The following is a 12,512-nucleotide window of genomic DNA, read 5'->3' on the forward strand; positions in this document are numbered from 1 at the left end:
AGGGGAGGAAGTCAATAAAAAGTGTTATGGGGCCAGTTACCAGTGTGGGCGATGGACTGCATATTTTGATTCTCTGCATTCACTCATCCAACACGTATTCACAGACACATTCTATGAGTCAGGCACCATAGTCAGCACTGACAAAAATCTGGTGAAACAAGACAGAGAAGGGTCTTAGCTCTGAAGGGGTGTGAAGGCAGAGGAAACAGAAATAAATGAATAAGCAAACAAATTTAAAAAGTTACTTAGCAAGGAGAGCTATGAAAGAAATAAAGCAGCCGGAAGTATTTGGGATGGAGGTCACTTCAGGGAAGGCCTGTATGGGAACATGGGAGCTGAAATCTGAACGGGGAAAGGGAGCAAGGGAGGAGAGAAGCCAGGGAAGAGAATTCCAGGCAACCTAAGGCAGAAATCAGCTTGGAGTATTCAAGAAACTGAAAACAGGCCAGAGCAGTTAGACTGCTGAGAGTGAAGGGAGAAAGAGGGAGGGAAGACGAGAGGAGGCAGGTCATGCAGGCATGGAGGCCATGGTGAGCGTGGATTTCTGTCTAAATTCCAAAGACAGTCAATGAGGGTTTGGGGCAGAAGAGTGTGTGGTGTGAATTACAGTCATGAAGGTTCCCTTGGATGCTGCACGAAAAACAGACTGTACAGAGACAAGAGTGGAGGCAAGGAGACCAGTTGGCTGGAGGCTGGAGCAGCCATCCAGGAAAAGAGATTCAGTGCTTAGACTTCGGGGAGAGCAGTGGCAATAGAGAGAAGTGCACTAATTCCAAACATGCTGTGGAGGAAGGACTGACTGGATCTGCTGGAGGACTGGCTGTCGGGGTGAAGGAGAGGGAAGAACCAAGGACACTCCTAGGTTTTGAGCTTGAACAACTAGGTGAGCAGTGGGACCACATCCCCAGTGCTTGAACTTTAGTAGGCATTTAATACATTTTCCCTGAATTAATCAATTGTTAATTCTCTCTGACGTAATAAACACTACCAGTCAGGGTCCCAGCAGAAAACAAAAAGCACATTCAAATGGAGTAATTTGAGAAGAGTTTAATAAAGGAGCACTTACAAAAATAGGGACAGAGAAGAGAGAAGCCATAAGGGACAATACAGTCCCCCAGGACTGGTAACAGTGGGGCACATTACACACCAGGCCTGGAAAATCTTCCTATTTACTGGATCCCAGAGGAGCGCAGAGGGCCACCTGATAGAAATTGTCATCCTACAGTCAGCCCACCGTAACTACAAAGGAAGGGAGCCAGTGAAACAACACCCTGACCTCACTCTCCTTGGCCCTCTGGACTCCCCACCAGTGCCTCCCAATCAGAAGTCAGAGGGCAAGGAGCCCAATGATGCAGCCTGTATGAGTCAACTTCCTGGATCTGGAGGGCAAAAAGATGATGGCCAGCACGTGAACTCTGAATGAAGGAGGATTTATTGTGCCGGTACTGATGCTATTTTGCAGGAAAGGGATCCCTGTCAGAAAAACCCAAGTTACCTTATAGATACATCGAGTTCTTCTTTTTCCATTTTTCTTTCGCCCTCCTCTCTGCTGGTCAGTTCCATATCAGCATCCTCCACCGTCTTTTTCTCACCATTTTGGAAGTACTGTTGAAGGGCAGTGTACAGTTTAAACACTTGACTGAAAGAAAGCTTACTGTAGGCCAAGATCATGTGACGCAGAAATAAACCTACAAAATAAGATGTAGACAAGGTGAAGGCATTAACTGAGATCCAGGCTACACAAAGTTGATGACTATTTGTCACAATTCTTCCTTCAAAAGAATCAAAGAGAGACACCTGTGGGTGCTGTTCCCTCCACCTAGAACGTTCTTCCCCTATCCTTTACAAAGCTGATTTCTTCTTTTTGTTCAGGGCTCAGTCCTACCACCCGCACACCACTCTTTATCCATCCAATCTATTTCTTCGCGACTGTTGTAACTATCTGAAATTATCTTATTTATTTGTTTACTTTTTACTGTCTGGCCCTCCACCACCAGAATGTTATCTCCATAAGAGGAAGGTCCACATTTATCCTGTAAGTCCAGAGCCTGGCACATAGGAGATCAATAAATAACTGGTGTTGAATAACATAAAACTACCACGCAAAAAAGCCAGATGGATGGAGCATGAATATAAAGATAACAGAAAAGCATCAAGAAATTTCAGGCATGCCCTCGCCTTATAAACCATATCAATAATATACTCTTACTTACCTCTCTTCATAAAAGTTTAATTGGTGACCCTGCCTTAGAGCTGTACGATGCAGACAAGCGATCCAGAGGACTGGGAAAGAGCTGAGAAGCCCTAAAAGCCTCCAGGACCAGGCTAATACTTTGATGATTGTAGACATAACAAAGGTGCTTTTCCACAAGACAATTATTTAAACAGAGATCAAAATAGCAAGGCAATAAATACAAACTAAAACATGTCCAACATCCCCACTGTGTTTGTTCAGATACAGCAGAGTAATGACAGATGTGATTTACAAAGCTGCTCACTTAGACGAAAATACTCCCTGCCCTCCTCAGAAGAGCTTCGTACCTACTACACTCGTTTTGTGAACCTCTGGTTCAGTTCCAGAAAAAGAATCTGAAAGGTCATCAAAAAATTGTTCCATATCCTTCAATTCGCCTTCAGCCATCAGTTTGATTCTAAATGAGAAAATTGAGATGGGTATTTTAGGAAGGCCCTTTGAACATCTTTCTGCATTTCATATTCCACAATTATCTAAAATAAATCTATTTTAAAAGCAATTCAGAGATTCATATAAAATGGTGGTACATAAAACAAACTTGATAATCCAAAATGTCACTCCTATATTCTGAAAAGTATCATTGATGATGTTTTCTTTTTTAAGATTCGCCCTGAGCTAACATCTGTGCCAATCGTCCTCTATTTTGTATGTGGGTCGCTGCCACACCATGGCTGACGAGTAGGTGCGCGCCCAGGATCCGAACCTGCGAACCTGGGCCGCCGAGTGGAGCATGCCCAACTTAACCACTACACCATGGGGCTGGCTCCCTAATGATGTTTTCTTGATCATAAAATTTCTCAAAGTAACACATCACCCAGTAAAAATGGAATTCTCTGCAACAACTAAAAAGAACAAGGTAGATCCATACAGAATACTAAATTTTGAAGCAGTATGTTTAATGTTATCCATATTTCAAAAAAAAAATTAAATAAAGGTACTTAGGAAAACATCCTAGAAGAATAAAGATATCTTTTTTTAGGAATTAATTACTATGTACCTTTTCTAATTTTCATCTACTTTGACATCTTTTCATATATACAGAAGAAAATGAAGTTTACCTGATCTGCACAGAATTTGCCAGCTGAGGACAAGATTCTTCAATTAACTTGTATAGTTTAGACAGTGTAATATCTGGGCCCTAGGTAAAGGAGAGATAGGGAAGTTATGGATAAATTTTAAAGAGTTGGAGATTGATAAACAGCTGCAAACATGAATTCACTTATCAACCCTACTGCTTTAACAATCATTCCAAACACGAAATCTCAAATCAGGAAGGGAAAAAACCTATCTACATAAAACACTAAAGTAATATTTTACATTTGCATAGCATTCTCATTAGTCGGTAGAATGGTTTACAATTGAAAAAAACAGCATAGAATCTGTAGTCCGAGGACCCACCACTCCCTCTTTTTTTTTTTTTTGGTGAGGAAGGTCAGCCCTGTGCTAACATCTGCTACTCCTCCTCATTTTTTGCTGAGGAAGACTGGCCCTGGGCTAACATCTGTGCCCATCTTCCTCCACTTTATATGGGATGCCACCACAGCATGGCTTGCCAAGCGGTGTGTCAGGGCCTGCCCCAGGATTCAAACCTGCCAACCCCGGGCCGCCCCAGCGGAGCGCACGCACTTAACCGCTTGCGCCACCGGGCCAGCCCCACATTCCTTCTTTCTTAGTTTTGTAATCATGGCAAAGTTGTAGCCTCCCTGAGCCTTAGTTTCCTTCATCAGTAAAATGGAGATAATAATAACCATCTCCCTTGTTTGTGGCAAAGATTAAGTAAGATAATGAAAAGTGCTTTGTAAACTGGAAAACATTATACAAACACAGGTGGCCTATTTTTCATAAACATAATCTCATTTGATCCTTTTCAAAACCTTGTAAGGTAGGCAGACATACTATGTGCCCAAGTCCATAACAGGTACAGAGAGTACGCAACCTCAGCCATCAAGAAGATTACAATCTAGTTGAGGTTTAAAATTAAACACCGAATCTTTTTTGGAGAGTAAGGCGACAGTATAGATGCCAATTTTAGATGTGGATAACCCAGCAATTCCACTTCTGGGGAAAGTATGTTCAGCATGCATTGTTTGAAATGAAGAAAAACCGAAAATAACCTATAAATTCACCAATAAAGAGTTAATTTATAATTTATAATAAATTATAAATTTTAATATTAGTTAAAATTATGAGTTAAACTGTTTCTTTTCTTACTGTGAAATACAGTGCAGCCATTAAAAAGAACGAGGTATATCTATTCAAATGTGCTGACACAGAAAGATTTCCAAGACTTAAGTGAAAGAAGTAAGCTGTAGAATAGAAGCAGCACTTATATAAAAAAAAAAGCCAAATTAAATTAAAAGGACACACATATATATACTTATAATCACATGCATCTACCTATCTATATATATTTACATATAGCAAAAGGTCTAGAAAGATCCATTCTGAACTGTTAATAAATAGTTGAATGAATGAACATTACCAGTGATAATCTCTGAGAGGGAACAGGAGTGGAGAGCATGCAGAAGAACCATAACCTTTCACTCCATCAGTTTGAAGTTTTTACAACGAATCTTTGTGTATTAGTTGAGTAGTTAAAAATCAGCTAATTTTAAAGCCAAACAATAAGAAGTTGAGGTCTGGTTGGAACTTTACTAGACAAATTCTATATACACGTTGATTAAAACTACATAGTCATTAGCAAGGCAAAGAACTAGAAAGGAGAATCCAAGACAGAAAAAACAGCATGAGCAAAGGCAGAAACATGTGTGAGTGAAGACACCAGAAGTACTGTTTTGTTTCCTTTCTCTACCAAATTTTTTAGTGTTACAACTTTTATTTGAATAATGGGGGAAATGCACTTATAATAATAGCAATGTGGATAGGACTGGGAGCTGCAAGTTACTGAGAACCCACTCCTTTTACTTAACTAACTGGGCAGGCCACTTAACCTGTGTCCTCAGTACCCCTTCTCTTCCCAACAAATACAGGTGATGGATTAAAAAACGCCCTTTATAAACTATACTGAGTTGCAGAAATGCAACTCTGGGTACTAATTTTATTAGGTTTACCTCTTCATATCCCATAATTTGGGGGCCCAAGACCCCTGATCTTTGTTTCTGCCCCACTCTTCCTCAACAGAAAATTGCTCATCCTTCAAGCCCCAGCTTAACACTACACTTCCCCTAAGAAGTCCTCCCCATTCACCTGAGTACACCCATCCACCAGGAGGGCATGTCACATTTCACTCATTCCACCTATGTACTCAGACGCTGTAGTAGGCTTTGGGGATACAAGGGAGAACAAAAATAGGACAAAGTACTGCTCTCATGGGGGTTACAGTCTAGTGGCTGAGAGAGACATCAGTCATATAATCACACAAATAAACTGACAAACCACAACTGATAACAGAAGGTACACGCCTTACAAGAATACATTAAAATGAAAACAGCTAACACCGATGGAGAATTTCCTATGTGCCACACACTGTTAAGTGCTCCCATGGATCTTCTAATTTCAGCCATCTCATGACAGTTTCTATTACTGTTCCCATTTTACAGAAAGAAAGCAGAGACCTAAATAGGTTATGGGACTTGCCCGAGTCGCACAGCTAGTAAGCGGCGGAGCTACAACCTTAGTTTGCAAAATGAAATAAAACACGCAAAGTGCTTGGCACACAGCAAGTGTTCGATGTTCGCTGTTACTTTTATGGCATTATTGCTACTTATGACAGTCCCTTAGGGTACGGAGCCGGTGTGATTCATCCGTGTCTCCAACCCTCAGGACTACGAGTAGCCCCTTTCTACAGAAGAAGAGGATCTAAGAAAAGAACTCTTTTCCCAGTCACTCAGCTAATAACTGCTGGGGCCAGATATGAACCTGCAAAAAATGATGCACGTAAGGCGCCTGGCCCATCGTAAGCACTCATCGAGCGTTCCTGGTGGTACCAGCTATCTTTGTTTTTTCGCGGTCCTCCGGGGCAGGGAGAGCATCTGATGAACCCCCGCTCCCTCAGCCAGGGAGCTGCCCGGCACGGAGCAGGCGCTCAGGCAGGTTCCCGGCAGGGCGGAGCCGGCGGCCCCTCACCTGCAGCAGCGGCAGCAGCAGCTGGTTGAGCCTCCGCCGCTCCAGGAGGCTGACGGCGCCCTCGCCCGTGCGGCCCATCTCGTTCAGCAGCACCAGCACCGCGATCTTATACGGCGTCACCCAGTCCTTGATGCCGAACACGTTGGCGTGCACCACCCCATTGGTCATCATGGGGTTGAAGTAGAGGCTCTCGTGGACGCTGGCCATGGCGCCCCCGTCTAAGTCCAGGAGCCCGGCCGCCCCTGCGCCCGGGTTCCGGCTCAGGGCACAGCACCCGGACCTACGCCTCCGCTCGCCGGCGCCGTAGCCCAGGAAACGGGCATCTTCGTTCTGGCGGGACGCCGTCGGCCAATCAGAGCAACCAGAGCAGAGCACATGGGCGGGCTACAGCCAATTAGAATGCCCAGGAGTGCTGTGAAGGGTGGGGCAAAGGCGGTGCACCTAAAGACTGAGTCCCTACAGAAACTCTTGCCGAGGGAGAGCAGGTTCCTGGGCGACGTGGACTGGCACTGAGTGCAAGGTGGCCGACGCTTGGGGACCAGGGCTGAAGGGCCAGAGGGGCTGCCCGTTTGTTCATTTCATTTGAAAACAATTAAAATTGAATTTTAAAATTATTGTGGTTAAAAGCAACGAAATTAAATATACACCTTTAAAATTTATATTTACTCCATTATGTTAAATTTTAAACTCGAAGTTTGGGAGTTTCATCAAGCTCTTCTTTAAATAATAAACATTTTGTTCTCAGTAGTTCCAAATGCCATTTGCAGGTGGCCAGGTCAGGTTGCAAGTGGCCGTGTATCCTAACGAAAAATAGAAGATAATATCACTTCCCTGTGGTGAGTCTTTGTTTCCTACCTAATAAACTAGGAAATCCATAGTCTGGCATTCATAGCCCTCCAAAATCAACCCCTCGGCAATATTTTCAATCCGATTTTTCACAACTTTCCTTCATTCATCTGGACCTCTCCCAAGACACTTCTCTATAACCTGAAATTATTATTAATAATAATTTGCCTAATTAGCTCCGTGATTTAGACAGCCACTTACTCTTTCCTTGAACTTGGGTCAGTGACATTAACAATGAAAAGTTTAGATCGGATGATGTGTTAAGTCCTCTGCAGTGCTAAAATTCTATGACTAGTTACTTTCTATTTTTATTTAATTTTTCTATTGTAAAAAAACAGAACATAAAATTTACCATTTTAACCACTTAAAGTTACAATTCAGTGGCATTAAGTACATTCACAATGACATGCAACCTTTTTTTTTTCACTTTTTGTGTGTGTGTGTGAGGGAGATCAGCCCTGAGCTAACATCCATGCTAATCCTCCTCTTTTTGCTGAGGAAGACCAGCTCTGAGCTAACAACTATTGCCAATCCTCCTCCTTTTTTTCCCCCAAAGCCCAGTAGATAGTTGTATGTCATACTTGCACATCCTTCTAGTTGCTGTATGTGGGACGCGGCCTCAGCATGGCCGGAGAAGCAATGCGGCGGTGCGCGCCCGGGATCCGAACCCCGGGCCGTCAGTAGCAGAGCGTGGGCACTTAACCGCTAAGCCACGGGCCGGCCCACAATGACATGCAACCTTCATGACTATCTAGTACCAGAACTTTTTCATCACCCCTAAAAGAAAACCCATGCACAGTAGCAATAACTCCCCATTCATCATATGATGATGGTATACAGTGTTAGTGAGGTGTGGAGGAAACTGGCAGTTTCACATACTACTGGAAGGAATGTAAGTTGATATAGCACTTAGAAGTGTCCAGGCAGGAAATAGACGCCACTCTAGATGTTTCAAAGAGAGGGAAATTAATACAGAGAATTGGCTCCACAGGTGATGGAAGATCTGAGAAGCCAAATGGGACAGAGATTAGCAATAACAAGAGGATGCTACCACTCCCAGGACAGAATGGACAAAGAAAAGATGTGGTTACCAGAGCCCAGCAGCTGAGGCCACTGGGTGGGAGGTGGAGCTGCAGGGAAGATACAGCCCCTGCACGAGGATGTTGCCTGAGAGAGAGGGCAAGAAATACCACGACTTCTGTTTCTCTCACCCTCCAATCTCCCTCCAGAGTCTCCTATTAGTTCAACCCAGCCAGTTGACTCAGGAGCTGGGAAAGGAAGCCTGCAAGCATCACCACTGTCTAATTCCAGAACATTTTAATCACTCCAAAGAGAAACACCATACCCATTAGCAGTCACTCCCTATTCCCCTTCCCCCTAACCCCTGGCAATGACTAACCTATTTTCTGTCTCTATAGATTTGCATATTCTGGATATTTCATATAAATGAATCATACAAGGTATGGTCTTTTGCGTTCATTTAGCGTGATGTTTATGAGGTTCATCCATGTTGTAGCATGTATCAGTACTTCATTCCTTTTCGTGACTGAATAATATTCCATTGTATGGATAGACTACATTTTGTTTATCTGTTCATCTGTCAATAGACATTTGGGTTGTCTTCACCTTTTGGCTATTGTGCATCATGCTGCTGTGAACATTCATGTACACATTTTTGTGTGAACATATGTTTTCAGTTCTCTTGGCTATATACCCAGGAGTGGGATTTCTGGGTCATATGGTAACTCTATATTTGACTTTTTGAGGAACTGCCAGACTCTTTTCCACAGTGGCTGCACCATTTCGCATTCCCATCAGCAATGCATGAGGGTAGCCTCTACATTTTAATGAGGATCAAGAACCCAGCTTGCTGATCATGAATCATGATTAGCAATGTCATGATTATAAAAGAACTGAATAATTATCAAAGATGTTTAAGTTATTCTGAGAAATGGATGACTGTGTTCATGATTTTATGTATCTCTGAACACTGTACAACCCAAGTAGAATTGTGCCAAGTAGAACCAATTTTCCCCGATGCTCATTAGACAATGGCTCACCAGCAGCTAAGTGCTGGCACTTCATCTGCAGCTCCCACCACAGATGGGAAAGTGTCACAGCAGTGTCAGGGAATGCATGCTTTACCTGCTGATCAGATCCAAAACTTCTGAAAATGAAAAACCCTAACCATGGTTTTTGTCCAATTCTAAGACATCATGTTAGAGGAAATAGATAATTTCTCTGATTACTCTGAACAAGGAAAATGTAATGTGTGAACCAGTCTCCAGTGTGCATGCATGAACACTCTATTTTGACAATTCAAGAAAATCCAGCTGAGAGAGAAGAAAATATCTCCTATTGAATAAAATGAGCCCTGACTTTGAGAGTCATGCAGAGTCTCGGGGCTCAATCAATACAGAAAGTGCTGGGTAATTAACTGAGCTGCTGGGGAAACTTGATCACTAGCCTGACAAGCATCACTAAGTATTTCCAGACTCAAGGTAACATTCCAGCTTCTCAAAGCTCAGGAACTGAATTGACCTCACTCCCTGGGGAAAGAAACTCTCATCGTCTCTGGACCTCCTATTTCATTCCCATGTAGACGTCACTATCTCCAGCTGGAAGGATCAATGAACAAATTAATTAATTGGGGTTGAGTTTACATTTCTACTGTCAACTCTCATCATTTTTTTGCTTGAACCCACTTCTCATATCTCTTAGTGCTAGTAAGCAAAAGATAATATACATTACGTAATTTCCACAAGTGTATGAGTACATGTTACACTCACCGTTTTCATTTCGTGCAGATACCCTGACTCACTCTCAATCCTTGACTTAATGGCAGTTTCCAGTAGAAGTGGCTGCTATCAATAATAGAAGTAGAAACCACATTTGCTCATTGCTTTTCCTTCTTTGCAGGATGTTAATTCCTTGGTTTGTAAAAATTGCATACATTTCAGTTGGCAAGAGTTTCTGGATCTGTAACGTTTGATGAACATCTAGTGCCAAACAGTGCCAGTGTATGGTTCTCTACTGCAACAACAATGCTGTTGCATAAATACAAAACCTCGAAGGTATAACAAGAAGCATGTTTGCTCACACATCTGGGGTGGAAGGCTAGGGAGCTCTGCTAATCTTCTTGGGGCTCCATCACAGATCTGAGGGCTGGCTGACTGGATGATCTAGAATTGATGACTAGGGACGAGTTGGAGTGGCTCTGTCCTCCTCTAGCAGGCTACCCCAGAGAATGTTCTCATGGTGGAGGCAGAGGTGCAAGAGAGAAAGTGGAAACAAGTAGGTCCTAGAGTCTTAAGCTCAGTGGTGGCACACATTAGTACTTCTGCCGCATTCTGTTAGCTAAAGCATGAGGCCAGCCCAGATCCAAGGGTCAGGAAATAGGCTCTGCCTCTTTAGCAAGAGGAGCTGCCAAGTCACATGGCAACAAGGGTGGATACAGGGAGAGGTGAAGAATTGGGGCCAAAAGTGTGATCTACTAAAGGCAATCCCTTCTTATCCCCTATGAAGTCCATTCTTGAACCTCAGTTTACTTAGGCAAATGGAAGATTTGGTCCAAGAGGAATATATGTTACTGATTTTTGTGTTTTTAATCTCACCAAACAATTATATGAGTAGATGTATGGGCTGTCTTACTTTGTTCAGGCTGCCATAACAAAATACCGTAGACTGGGTGGCTTAAATAATAGGAATTTATTTTCTCACAGTTCTGGAGGCTGGGAAGTCGAAGATCAAGATGCAGGCAGATTCAGTTTCCGGTGAGAGCTCTCTCCCTGGCTTGCAGATGGCCGCCTTCTCACTGTGTCCTCATACGGCAGAAAGAGAGAAAGAGAGCTCTCCCGTGTCTCTTCTTATAAGGATACTTATTCTATCATGAAGGCCCCACCCTCAAGACCTCATCTAACCCTAATTACCTCCCAAAGGCCCATCTCCAAATACCATCACTTTGGGGGCTAGGGCTTCAACATGTGCATTTTGGGGGGGACACAATTTAGTCTATAGCATGAGGTAAATTTAATAATTTTAGATTTAATATCTTCATTCCTTTTTAATTCTTGCCCCCAAATATATCCCTCACTTCATATTGGGACCAGCTGTGAATAAAACTTCCTAATATTAGAAATCAAAGTCAGAAGTTAACTGTGGAGTCTCAGAGATTGATCAGAACAAATTGGAAACATATCCATAGCATTTCTTACTTAGTCCTTAAAAACACATCTATTTTGACTAGAGTTCAGGATATAATATATCCTTGATCTAAAGCTTCACTTGATCTAAAGCTTGAGGGAATGATTAACCAGTTCTTGTGAAGCCAAATTTATTGGAAAATTCAAAGTGGTTTCATGCTTCCCAGCCAAAGCATTGGAGGTCATCTTTCCCATAAGCTTCTGGAACTTCTGAGCATTATTCATTCAATCTTAAAAACTGCATGATTCTTTCATTCTTTATATTCAGGCTCTTAATGGCCATGGACCACAAAAGCCATTAAGTTGCCAGAGAACTTCTCTAATGTCTTGTTCATTTTCAGTTTTTTGAACAGGTATTTTATTCACTGTGTGTGTGGGAGAAAATAGAAGGGAACTCTTCTTCAGGATCTTAATTTGTATCAATTAATGAATAAAAGAATGGACATCTTTAAGAAGAGAGAAAGGTTTCAGAGAAAAAAGCCATTATCCCACAGAAAAGATGAGATTAATTTGTTTAGAGAATGTGTTAAAAATAGGCTGACATATTTGTGATGTGTTTCTGGCCTGGCTACAACATCTACACCTGGAGAGGTGTAACCCTTGAAATAGGCATTCAGGAAAGCTGTTGTTCAACCTAATCAACATCTTATGACAAGAGCATAGTTGATAAATCTTCAATCAGCAAAGAAATTTTAGAAGTCTTCCAAAACCAATATTAATATCGCTGTATGAGGAATTTATGAAATAAAAACTAGATTTGGAGACTTTAACATCAAAATTCATTCCTTCTATCAACTGCTTTATGGTTAAAGATGTTTCTGACCAGCCTGGCAAAACGTATGTATGCCAGAGGAAACGTTAGGAGGATTACACAAAAATAACAGTGGCTATCAATTCTTTTATTCACCAAATATTTTGTTATCATCTAGTATGTGCGAGGTACTTAGTGAGACACGGTAAAATAGTGGCGAATGAGACAAATTCGGCTCAGGCCCTCACTGAGGTCACAGTCTAGTTCAGACACAGATAAGCCATAGACAGGATCAGCCACAGTGAGACTCCACTTCACACCCACTAGGATGGCTATAATAAAAACGACGGACAGTAATAGACCTTGACAAGGA

General features: G+C 42.3%; 1 protein-coding gene across 1 annotated transcript in view; it reads right to left on the minus strand.

Annotated features, from left to right (window-relative positions):
- Positions 1-6,623, minus strand: part of ANAPC5 (anaphase promoting complex subunit 5) — a 37,871-nt gene extending 31,248 nt beyond the window's left edge. Inside the window, exons 1-4 of the mRNA XM_004430003.3 lie at positions 6,341-6,623; positions 3,313-3,392; positions 2,542-2,651; positions 1,496-1,688 (exon numbers count right to left, since the gene is read on the minus strand). Of these exons, the coding sequence (XP_004430060.1) occupies positions 1,496-1,688; positions 2,542-2,651; positions 3,313-3,392; positions 6,341-6,547 (590 nt within the window). The 5' untranslated portion in view covers positions 6,548-6,623. The remainder of the gene's footprint in view (positions 1-1,495; positions 1,689-2,541; positions 2,652-3,312; positions 3,393-6,340) is intronic.
- Positions 6,624-12,512: the final 5,889 nt, after the last annotated feature.

This window comes from Ceratotherium simum, chromosome 35 (assembly GCF_057802395.1).
Source record: "Ceratotherium simum simum isolate JZ-2026a chromosome 35, ASM5780239v1, whole genome shotgun sequence".
NCBI lineage: Eukaryota > Metazoa > Chordata > Mammalia > Perissodactyla > Rhinocerotidae > Ceratotherium > Ceratotherium simum.